Here is a 12,325-nt window from a genome sequence, read left to right on the forward strand (position 1 = left end):
AAACATTTTTTACAAAAGTATACAAAGTAATATGAGTGCCTTAAGTTTTTATGTGGGTAAATTGTCATCATGATTCGAATTAAATGATAATCATTGATAAAATAGTTTCAGTTACTAATTTTGTAGTATATTCTTATTCTCGTTGCTAACTGATTAACTAACCACATATAACAAGAACTCTATTGGGCGTAGGAAGCTTAAAATGATTTCAAAAGAGCTTGCAGATATTCCCACGGGAATCAAAGGGATTTTTAGGTTAATGCGGTGAGTGTCGCCTCATATACATACTCAATTTTGAACAAGCCTATTCTATGAACAAATATATGCACATTAAAATTATAAAGTCTCTTTGTTAGAAAAGACTTTTTTTTTCATAGAGTTTCGAATAATAGAAGACAATAGAAGTGGCAAGTCCTGGTGAATGTGACGTCGCAACTGATGTTTGTGACACAAAAAGTTTTTGTATTGCAACTCAATTCTGTGATTTTTGTCACAACTTTACCAACATACAACACGTTATTTTTATAGTTTCAAGTTTAATATTGCATTGCCTAGCCCTCCTTTTTAATAGTAAGTTCTATTAAACTCCTTTTTAATAGTAAGTTCTATTAAAAAAGACAACTGTTATTATAATTTTTTATTTGAACAAATAAGGTGACAATAACAGGTTAGAAATGGTAATAATTATATTTTTGGTAGTCGATAAGATGACAGATCTTGCATATGTCAGGTCAAGAGTATCCAGAACAGCCGAACTTGCATGAAGAGAGTTATGAATGTGGATGAAGCGTAAGAAATATGCAAAGATCTTTGCAAGTGAAAATATGTATGTAGTCTCTGCCTACAGCTCTTAGTAAAGACTTGATTTTGTATCAGAGACATTGATAAAATGTATGTATGTCGAAATAAGAAGAGTCGGGGTGTACTAAGAGCTAATAATTGTGTAACTTTTGAGTATTTATAGATAAAATTTATATTCCTATGACTTTGTAATCATGTAATTATTTACGTTTGTGTGGTGCGTTTCCCTTATGTGTTTTAGATTAATTTTTAAAGTTAAGACTGTTATTCAATTTCGATATAGTAAGTTAGAATAAAAATTTACATGGAGTAACTTTGGTGTTTTATTTGCTTAATAACTTTTTAGTTTTATGTAAGTAGCTTTGACAATATGCCGAGTTGCTAGTGCTACTTCAGTTAAAATCTGACAGTATTTCAACTTAACAATTAAAAGTTCACTATCAGCTTATCAAATAAGACCCGCTCTCGTCGGAATTACCAGAAGCCGGTTAGCCATTTTCTATTTAAATTTCATCAATGGAATGAATGTATATGTCTTATCAACTCATCGGTTTACGTCATAGAGATCAACATAAGAGTTGCTGCATTGTAGTTTGTACCGCCGCTTCTACTCATGCGCTTTGGAAGCGGTATTAGATATAATTAGATTTAGGTTATGTGACGTCAACAATTGATACCTTGTATCTTTTAAAACATTTTTAAAACAAATCAATTTAGCGTTGATAGAGAGCACTAAGAGCAAAAAAAACAACAGAATGGTCTAAAGAAAACTTTATTACTAAAACCACCACATTACACGACAGGCAGCCATACTTCTGAAATGTCGAACGAGTGTACATCAACCAGTAAAGGTGTTGAAGCCAGTAAGTATATGCGTGTTTACTGAGAAACGCACACTCTTCCGGGAATGTCGGCAAAGCACATTTAGATCTATAGAGTAACGGCAGTCTAGGGAATAAATATTATAGATACAGGTTTTTCCAATAAATGTATGAACTGGCAGTATTTGATACGTTATCTCTTTCATGCTGTTATAATAAGCGAAGGAGATGGCTATATTTTTGATGTTTCTTAACATGATATACCCCGATTACAGTAAGAACATGAACTTCCTTTTTCAAAATCCCATCCAGCAAGTTCAATTTGCATTTTTTTTCTTAAATAATGCAATCCCATATTTTCCAGCCAATATTTCTTTTTTCAAATTCGAACCTGCCAGTCCCAAAACGTTAACTTTTTAATCCAAAGCGGCGGCACCAGAGATGATTTCAATCAACTCTCTGGTGATCACGGCTTGACGTGTCCTGTTGAACGTCAATGTCAACTTTTCAATCATCTCTCCCGCGTTTTTGGAGGCGTTGTCCATGGCCGTCATACGGGCCGATTGTTCGGAGCAAGCGCCCTCTTTCAAAGCGTAGAATAACATGGAGGCCAAAGAGAATTCCATGTAAGATTGGATCGTGTCGGAGTCGAGCGAGTCGTAAACTGCCAGTTTCGGTGCGGCCTGAAAAAAGATAATTGAAAAGTTTTATTTTTGTATGAACTAATCCAATTAATAATAATAGTGGGAAACTTTAATTATCTATGGAATGATATACCAATTTTCCCATAGGAAGGGCCTTTGAATTATATCTGTTAGCAGTAGGCTTATAAACTTGGGATACTTCTTTTAGGCAATGAGCTAGCAACCTATCACTATTTGAATCTCAATTCTAACCCAAACAGGTGAACATGGTCTATTAGTCTTCAGGACTGTTGGCTCTGTCTACCCCGCGAGGAATATAGACGTGATTGTATTTATGTTATTTCTAGGCGCAAGGCTAGGTAACTTGTCACTGTATTTGAAACTAACTTCCCTCATTAGGCCATTCAGCTAAACATGACTATCGAGTCTTGCAACTCTCTTTCTACCCCATAAAGGATGAACACTTTATAATTACCTCAACAGACTTCTGGCTGAACAAAGGCAGGTCCGACTGCGAGTAAGAGACAACAGAATTAAACTTGTTGTAAATGATCTTGCCGGAACCGAACTCGTAGTCCGAAGTCAACACGGCGTTGGCCAGCGTCGCCGCGTCCAAGAAAGTGGGGGGGCGGCGGCCGATCTGTCAAAAAGAATAATTTTCATAATAAATTTTATTTTTAAAGCACATGTTATAGTTCTGATGAAAAAGACACCGCCGTCACGAAAGCTGGAATGGGCGGGAATTCCAAATTAAGAAATACAGGGTGACATTTAAAACAACTGCATCCTTTTAAACATAGACTAAACCCATGCTTCTGAGCTGTTTGAGCCTATTTTTATTTAAATTAAACGTCATCATTTTCACATTTAAAAAACTAAACTAACTAAAAAAATAAAAGTATCAACTTTTATTTTTTTAGTACTTTCTGAAATATGAAACCGATATTTTTCTTTTGACGTTTTTAAATATCCTTTAGATGAGTACACTTAACAGTTAAATTTATGCAGTTGAATTAAAAGTCACCCTGTATAAGAATAAAGCAAAAATATTGGTCGAGGTTTTACTTGATACGGGCCATAATTGTTCTAAAGTTGGGTCTTGGTTCTGCAATAATGAAAAAAATAGAGACCCAATGCCAGCATTGTCAAGAGACTAGAAGAGAGGGAACATTGCAAGCTTTGATAAGCATAAAATGAATGTTTTTAAAATAAAAAATATTTTTTGCCCTTCTACTTGACATGAGTGCACATGTAACAGTGCAGTTCTGAATGTAATAATCATGAGATGTCGTAATTGAAAGGCAGGTTGAACCAAGACCAATTTTTTTATTCAATACCCACAAATAAATGACATGCACCAATAATAATCACAACATCTTTCCCTCACAAAAAAAAAATTAACAGAAAAAAAAAATTAAAATAATTTGTTATGTTATGAGTCAGCAACTTAAACAATAATATACATAGAGAAAAAAAAAAAAAACAAGAAAAATAAACATATAACCGACTTCAATACTACATACCTTAATATATATATATTATATATCTAGATTAATGTATATTTTTACAGTTTTTTATAAAGGCTAATCTTATCATTGTAATTTTTATGGGATCACCGCTGATATATATAAGCCCTTTTAAACAAAAATATATTAATCGAAAATTTGGAAAAAAAAATGACTAAGAAAATTGGTGAACATACATACAAAAATAAAAATACTTACATACATTTAATTTTATGAAGTCGGACAATTAACAATAACAGCTTGGGTGAAGTAACATAGTACAATCTTTTATACCAATTTTATACAATTCTAATTTTAAGCTCAGATTGCATTATGATTTATTTTTCCCTATTTAGTTTGGCAATAATAGTGCGGGCCGCCTCAGCCGCCGGTCTGCGCGCGCGATCTAACCGGCCTTTCAAAATATCACCCCGGGAGTCCTCAGAGAGACGCGACCCATCCCCGCTGGTTAAAACAAACGTAGGATCATCTGCGTTGTCCTCACTTTCGGCCATGGACCAATCCTCTTCCTCGTAATGTTCTTGCTCCTCGGGCGTATATTGGGATGGAGAAGAAAGAGCTGCCTCCACATTAATTAAATGGCGTCTATTTCTTCTGTACCGCTTTCCTGTTGAGTCTATTACGAAGTAGGAGCGTGGTTGTGGCGCCCGCGCCTGGACGCGCGCGTGCTTCCTGTCTCCGGCGTCCACCATCACCACACGTTGCCCAGCCCGCAGCTCCGGCAACGCTCGTGCTCGTTTATCATAGTGCTGTTTGTCGCGGGCTTGCTTGCTTGTGATAGCCTTATAATCGTCACGGTTGTCACGGCTGGGTTGCAGTTTACAGTCGTGAGATGGGAGCCTGGAATTAAGCCTGCGTCCCATAAGTAACTGAGATGGTGAGCTAATTCCATCCCTGGGAGTTGTTCTAAGGTTTAGCAACCCTAAATAGAAATCAGAACCAGATGACAAAGATTTGGTTAACATATTTTTAACTATGTGTACTGCCTTCTCACTTCGTCCATTTGATACCGGATATTTCGGCGAACTCGTAACATGTTTGAACCCCCATTGCTTACTAAATGTAGCAAATTCCTTCGAGGCATACGCTGGCCCATTATCAGTTATCAGTTCCTGTGGGATGCCGTGCCTTGCAAATTGATCCTTCATCGCTGTTATGACTGTCTTGCTAGTAATGTTCAGCAGTGGACAAACTTCGATATAATTCGAAAAATAGTCGACTAAGATTAAAAAATACTTGTTACCGTTCTGAAATATGTCCGAGCCTATTTTAGCCCACGGCAGGCTCGGGATAGGATGTGGCAAGAGCGGTTCCCGCGCGGGCCGCGCCACCCTCTCGGCGCACGTCGCACAGCGGCGTACTGCACTCTCGATGTCTCGAGACATCCCTGGCCAGAACATCACATCCCGCGCATGCCGTTTGCATCTATCTATACCCATATGCCCATCGTGAAGTCGCTTTACCATTTCGTACCTTAACTTAAATGGAATATAAACCAAATTATCTTTAAATATTATACCATCGACATATTCAAAACTTTCCTTATACGACCACTGCTCTTTTACTCTTTCATCCACTTCATACTTATAATTTGGCCAGCCATTTTTTATATATCTTATAATTAACTGACATTCTTCATCTTTCATTGTATGCTCCTTTATCATACTCAATTTACTGTCACTAAACCTAACATTTTCTATAAGAAAACATGATTGCTCCGAAATTTCATCACTTACTTTTTGTTGTAACTGTTCAGGTAAAGGTGCCCTCGAAAGGGTGTCTGCAACGAACATATATTTTCCAGGTTTATACGTAACCTTGAAATCGTATCCCTGTATACGTAACATCATGCGCTGCAGTCTGGCTGGAACGGAATCCAACGCCTTATGAAATAGCGTTTCCAATGGCTTGTGATCCGTCTCCACTGTGACATCTTTACGGCCATAAACATATTGGTGAAATCGTTCGAGCGCAAACACGATCGCCAACAGCTCTTTTTCAATTTGAGCATACCTGCATTGCGTGTCGGTGAGTGTGGATGACGCATACTCGACCGGCCGGCCGCCCTGCATGAGCACTGCGCCGAGCGCGCGAGAGCTCGCGTCTACTGATAACAGCACCGGCTCGCGCGCAGAATACAAAGCCAGTACAGGCGCGGCGCACACTGACTCTTTTAAACGCCGCACGGTCGCTTCATGTACTTCGTCCCAATTCCATACAGAGTCTTTTTTCAAAAGGATACGTAGAGGAGCCGCTATCTCTGAATAATGTGGTATAAATTTTGATAAATAATTTACCATGCCCAAAAAACGCTCTAATGAACTCCTGTCTTGCGGATTCGGCATGTCACGAATTGCCTTAAGTTTACTTTCATCTATTTGCATACCTTTGGAGCTAAAGGTATGTCCAAGGTAAGTTACCGTTTGAACACAAAATTCACATTTTTCTTTATTAAATTTAATACCAGCATCACGTGCCCTATTTAATAAAAGCTTAAGCCTCTCGTCATGTTCTGAAATTGAAGACCCCCAAACTATGACATCATCAACAAATGAATCTACGCCCTCTAAGCCCTCTAATATTTGACGTATTTTTTGATGAAAAACTTCAGATGCACAGTTTATACCATAAGGTAAACGTAGATACTGGTATCTGCCATATGGTGTTCCAAACGTACATAAATCAGCGCTATCATCATCTAACTGAACCATCCAAAATCCAGATCGAGCGTCTAATTTACTAAAATACCTAGCTCCTTCTAATTTAGTCGCGATATCAGTGAGCGTCGGCAACGGGTAGTGTGCGCGTCGCACGGCCCTATTAAGCGGCCGCGGGTCGAGGCACACTCGAATGCTGCCATCTTTTTTCGCCGCCACTACGATTGCATTCACCCACGGGGTCGGGTGCGTCACTCTTCTAATAACGCCTAGATTTTCCATTCGATCTAATTCGATTCGTAACTTATCTCGTACGCCCACGGGTATTTTTCTAACGGGACAGACTGACGGCTGCGCGCCCGGAATTGTTACTATTTTGTATTTGCCAGGCAACTTTCCCAAACCTTTGAAAATATCATCATACTGGTTAATATCTATTGAATATAAACGTTTTATTAAGCCTAGTTGTTCACAAGAAAATTTGCCCAGCACATTTTGACAGTCGTGTTCAGAAATTATGAAACGTAATTTATACACTTTATTTTTATAAAACCAATTGATGTAACATGATCCAACAATAGGAATAAAATTGCCACAAAACGATAAAGCTCTCGTATTATCTGATGTTAACTCTGATAAGTTCAAACCCAATTTACAATATGTTTTCAAGGACATTACATTTAAATCCGAACCAGTATCTAGCTTAAATCTTTCTTTTAAATCACTACCATATAAAAATAAAGTCTCATACCATTTGTGGCTGTCCATACCGTCACCGAAATTGTCGACCGTGGAGACGTAGTACAAATCTGAATCGTCAGTTGATAACTCTTCCTCAATTTGGTATACTCTGCTCTTTAACTTAGGACATGCACTTTTAAAATGTCCCCGTTCACTGCACCAAAAACATTGAGCATTTCTAGCCGCACACTTATAGTCTCCGTCACACTGATCCTTCATGCAAGCCCGACACGCACTCCTAGAAGCTGCCCCGCGTCGGCCGCCTGCAGTGGCCGCTCCCCGAGCGCCGGCCGCACGGAGCTGGCCCCGCGGCCGCGGCCGGCCCCAGCCGCCACGCGCCGCTCGCGACGGTCCGCCTGCGCCGCCGTACACCACGTCCACGGCTGCCGACGACGCGCCCCCGTCGGTTACCGCCTTGGTTCCTTCTATCTGCCGTTTTTCCTCTGTAGACATCTCACTAGCTTGACAAATCTTCACAGCTCGTGCGAGGGTCAGATCCTCAGCTCTCAGTAATCGATCACGTATTTTTCCATCGGTGACCCCGCAAACAACACGATCGCGTATCAGACCTTCTTCGAGATGCTCGAATTCACAATGCTGCGAAAGTATTTTCAATGCTGTGACGTACTCATCGACAGATTCACCATTTTCTTGATTTCTTGTAAAAAATTTGAAACGAGCCATGGTAGTATTTTGTTTCGTACCGAAATGCTCATTAAATTTGCTGACCAACTTGTCGAAATTCTCCCGATCAGTCTCCTTTTCGAATTTAAACGTAGTATATACGTCGTAACCTTCTGAGCCTATCAGGTTAATGAGGAGACTGGCTTGTACATCTGTCGGTTCTTTATAGACTCCCGAGGCCTTCAGGAACACCAAAAACTGCTTGTACCATTTTCGCCACGCGTCAGCGCGGTTTGCCGGCCCGCCCTCTAGGCATAATTCCGATGGCGGACGCGCGTGTTCCATAGTAATAATAAAACACTATCACTTTTTCTACGTACGAACACTTAATTTTAGCTTAAAGTCGACTTTTTATACCGAAAATTAATTATTTTAGACGACACCTGACACCATGTCGTAATTGAAAGGCAGGTTGAACCAAGACCAATTTTTTTATTCAATACCCACAAATAAATGACATGCACCAATAATAATCACAACATGAGAAAAAGAGATATATATTTATTTCTTAATAATCATTATCTTTTGCTTCGTCCACGAGAATTTAGCGCAATCTACAAAAAGCTACTAATTTAACGCCATCCACAAAAATCCGACGAAATTAGAACGAACCCAGCATACTCTTTTCACTTCATACATACATAAAATCAAACGCCTTTTTCCCGTAGGGGTAGGCAGAGACTACATCTTTCCACTTGCCACTTTAAACTTTTTTCATTAATCGTGAAAAAATATTAATGTGGATTGACATTTCGTTAAGAAATTAATTTCTACGAAAGGTTATTTCCTCACCTCATTAGCAACAGTGATGATATGTTTCCCATACAACCGTTGCAAGATGCTGCGAGACTTGTCACCCACGCAGATCACCTTGATGTTCTCCGCTCCCGGCTCCTGGAGGCGGTTGCGGATCACTTTGGACACGCCCGTGTGGACGGCGCCGCAGAGACCTGGACAGTATAAGAAATATATAATACTAGCGACCCGCCCCGGCTTCGCACGGGTGCAAAATTATAAATGTTATTATACATAAAAACCTTCCTCTTGAATCACTCTACCTGTTACAAAAAACCGCATCAAAATCCGTTGCGTAATTTTAAAGATTTAAGCATACAGACAAACAGACTAAAATAGCGACTTTGTTTTATACTATGTAGTGATTCAACCTAAATACAACAACCCTGGGAGCCCTTGACCATGGATCCTGGATTGGGTGAGTCAGGTTTTAACAAGAAGCAACTCCTGTCTGACCTCTGCAACCTTTGCAGGGGAACCTTACACATATTGGATCTTATGGTTACACATCCAGTTGCATGAATGTGCAGGTTTCCTCACGATGTAGGAGTAGGTACTATATTTTATATAACTTAAGTTTATTTATTATTAAAGGCAATACTGTATTGTTCTTTTGAGCAAATGAGAGTGTTATAAAACCTTTTATTGAATCAATGAATAAATACCTCTGTCAGAGGTCATGGCGATGTACAATTCCTTGACATCATCCTCTGGCGGTGTCACCTGTAGGAAACAAAGTTAGACATAAATACTAAGAAAACATCAATTAAAAACGTAATGAAGAGGCCTTTAAGTACTAACTAACATACATACATATAGACACGTCTTTTATTCTCTCAGGGTGGTCAGAGCCAGCAGTCTTGAAAAGCATGAAAGGCCACATTCAGATGTATGGCTTTATGATGAAATTGAGATTCAAATAGTGACAGGTTACAAGAGCAAACTCAAGTTAAGATGCTTATCCTATTGTCGCCTTTTACGATATCCATGGGAAAGATATGGATTGGTTCTATTCTATAGTGTGGAAATTCAAATGGTGCACACCTTTACATACTTATTTGAAAGAAAACTAAAACAGAGAAAAACACTAATCAAATTGACTTTTGACTAGTCTTTTGTGTAAATAATTTTTGTATCTTACTTAAATTATTTATATGATTTGTATGCCATTTTGACAGAATAATAAGGAATGTAAGTTTATGATTATACTTAAAAAAAATTTTTTTATGAAATATAGTTGTAAAAAAATATATATTTTTAGACTGTCTCTGTCAAAAAAACACATAAATTCATGCATAATCACATTGCTGTCCCTTACCAGTTAGACAAAGCACAAACAAACTGAAAGAAATAATCAAATAAATAAAAAGTGCAAAGACTTTAAAAAAGGATTCTCACCTCAGCCCGCTCGTAAAACTGGACGGCTCCCTCGCCGTACGGACGAGCGGCTTTCAAATCACGCTCAGCTCGAGTATACCTGTTTTAATAAGTTACATTTTATTATTCTGTATCATCATCAGTGGTATAAATTAAGCTTTTAAATTTAGGACACCTATTGTAGGTGATGGGCAACCTGTCATACTTTTAATATTTCAATTCCATCATTAAGCCAGGTGAACATTGCCTTTCAGTCTTGAGACTGTTGACTCTGTCTACCCCGTAAAGGATATAGACGTGATAATATGTATGCAAACTTACATTATCTTATCCTTTAATTGGGTAGGTAAAAAAATTTCTTTCTAAATCAATGTTACCGGCTACTGATAATAAGGAGGCAAAGTTAGATAAGATATTCAAGTTTGGCACAGCACTTACTTAGCAGCTGACACCATCTTCATGGATTGGGTGATCTTTTGGATATTCTTGACCGACTTTAGACGGATGGAAATTGACTTCAAAGTGGCCATATTCCTGTTCTGCTGTAGGTTGACCACAGCGATCACCTGGGGGGCGGCCGGCACGACACGACCCAACATCTTGGCGGTTCTGTAATTATAAAAAGTTTTATAATCCGTGAAAAAATACCTCGCAAAGGTTATGTTTCTTCAATGTTATGTAAGAAGGTTGGATACTGCACTCCCGATAAACACAAGAAAAAATTTAATATGGTATTACAAAATGTATTTTTAACAATAAAACATAGAATATTTAATCATAAAAAGGGGTTTTTTGCACAAATACTAACATTTACGGGCTTTTTTCGGTCAAGATCACCAGCCGACAGAAAAATGTCGCTGGCCGAAAACGTCTGATTTGGGATACCAACACAAAAAAAAATTAAGTAATTCGTGAACGCAACTATAAGCACACAAAATGAAAATTTATTTTGTACTGATTTGAATAAAAATCAATCAATTATAGTTTGATCTCCATGGATTTTTGATGATTTCTATATTGTTGTATGTATTATAAAAGTGTACGGTGCCGACATAATCATTAATTTGAAGATCGACAACATTTAGAAATATAATTATAAATAGTTTTTTTATGATAACAACACTAAGTATTGACGTTTACCTCGACATTTGACATTGATTTAACGTTAATAGCTGCAATGTTGCCAACTTTACGCTCTAGCTCCTCAGCGTTCAAATTTCTAATTTAAGCGCCGATCCGACTTATGCAGCATTTTTCATTAAATGCTACAAAAAGCTTATTGAAATTTGTAAGTAGTTCAAAGTTACAAATCAACACCGAAAAGGAAACTCCGTGTGTTTCGCTTCAGCCAGCAAATTACTGATGCCTTGAAAAAGGAAGACGTGGAGCATCATTTTCACAACCGTACGATTAGGTACGTACAGGTATGGTCGACAATATTTAAAGAGAAGAGAGTAATGTGGGTGGGTAAAGCAATAGAAATCTGTTGGTATCACAGCAATCCATTGTCTCTGCCTACCTCGTGGGAAATTAGCATATTGTAATTGTTAGAAGTTCACGCGCTTTCAGCAAAGACAGTTGGAAACATTAAAGAAAATAAGATTAGGAAATCAACAACAACATTGCAGTTTCTATCTTCATTTGTTTTTATTAATTTAAATTTTCCAAGATGCCTACGCCAGAAAAGAAAGTGTTGACCAACCCAGAACAAATCCAAGAACAGCCAGTTAGGGAAATCACGCAAACCGACCATTTGAACAAGAAACTATTGACTTCGTTGTTCAACAGGATGAACGAAGTGGACAGCGAAGGCGGTAACTCTCTGCTTGCAAAGATGTTGGAACCAGACAATGATGATTTCGACGACGATTTTGAAGACAGAGAAGAGAAAAAGGACTAGGAAAAAGTGTTAAGATTGCAAAACATTTGCTTGTAAATAAGTGATAAGTTATATAGATCAACTATAGTATATATTATTGTTGTGCTTGCTATTTATCTGTAATAATGAATGTTCTTACATCTAAATATAAATATATAATAAACGCATTATAAATTTATTTGTTGAGTCAGATGTGAATCATTTCATCCATTGATATAAGATATGTGTGTGTATGAGTCATAAATAGAGATACTAGTAATAACGAAACTAGTGTCAAAAATCTGGATTAAAATACAACTTCATAAAAATGTTGTTTTCTTTTATGCATTTTTACTACATCTTTTATATGTCTCTGTGCCACATGGTAGTGTGCTTGTCTGTGTTATAGCAGGATCGGGGT

The 12,325-nt window shown here is 37.9% G+C and overlaps 2 protein-coding genes across 2 annotated transcripts; one reads left to right on the forward strand and one right to left on the reverse strand.

The window, feature by feature from the left end:
* Positions 1–1,557: 1,557 nt before the first annotated feature.
* Positions 1,558–11,015, reverse strand: LOC106137053 (ATP synthase subunit gamma, mitochondrial). Its single transcript, XM_013337801.2, has 7 exons — positions 10,855–11,015; positions 10,485–10,655; positions 10,068–10,146; positions 9,335–9,392; positions 8,667–8,824; positions 2,742–2,906; positions 1,558–2,305 (listed from the first exon to the last, which is right to left on the reverse strand). The coding sequence occupies exons 2-7, from the start codon at positions 10,643–10,645 to the stop codon at positions 2,039–2,041; spliced, it is 888 nt and encodes a 295-aa protein (XP_013193255.1). The 5' UTR covers positions 10,646–10,655; positions 10,855–11,015; the 3' UTR covers positions 1,558–2,038.
* Positions 11,016–11,617: 602 nt separating this feature from the next.
* LOC132903445 (uncharacterized) lies at positions 11,618–12,115 on the forward strand. Its single transcript, XM_060951819.1, has one exon. The coding sequence runs from the start codon at positions 11,716–11,718 to the stop codon at positions 11,944–11,946; it is 231 nt and encodes a 76-aa protein (XP_060807802.1). The 5' UTR covers positions 11,618–11,715; the 3' UTR covers positions 11,947–12,115.
* Positions 12,116–12,325: the final 210 nt, after the last annotated feature.

The sequence above is a fragment of the Amyelois transitella genome, chromosome 26 (assembly GCF_032362555.1).
Source record: "Amyelois transitella isolate CPQ chromosome 26, ilAmyTran1.1, whole genome shotgun sequence".
NCBI lineage: Eukaryota > Metazoa > Arthropoda > Insecta > Lepidoptera > Pyralidae > Amyelois > Amyelois transitella.

Excerpts from the sequence above, each read along its gene's own strand:
- LOC106137053 (XM_013337801.2), bottom strand. The coding sequence starts at position 10,645 with ATGTTGGGTCGTGTCGTGCCGGCCGCCCCCCAGGTGATCGCTGTGGTC. Across the intron at positions 8,825-9,334 it reads CGCCATGACCTCTGACAGAG|GTCTCTGCGGCGCCGTCCAC; the intron begins GTATTTATTCAT and ends TATACTGTCCAG. Across the intron at positions 2,907-8,666 it reads TCATCACTGTTGCTAATGAG|ATCGGCCGCCGCCCCCCCAC; the intron begins GTGAGGAAATAA and ends TCTTTTTGACAG.
- LOC132903445 (XM_060951819.1), top strand. The coding sequence starts at position 11,716 with ATGCCTACGCCAGAAAAGAAAGTGTTGACCAACCCAGAACAAATCCAA.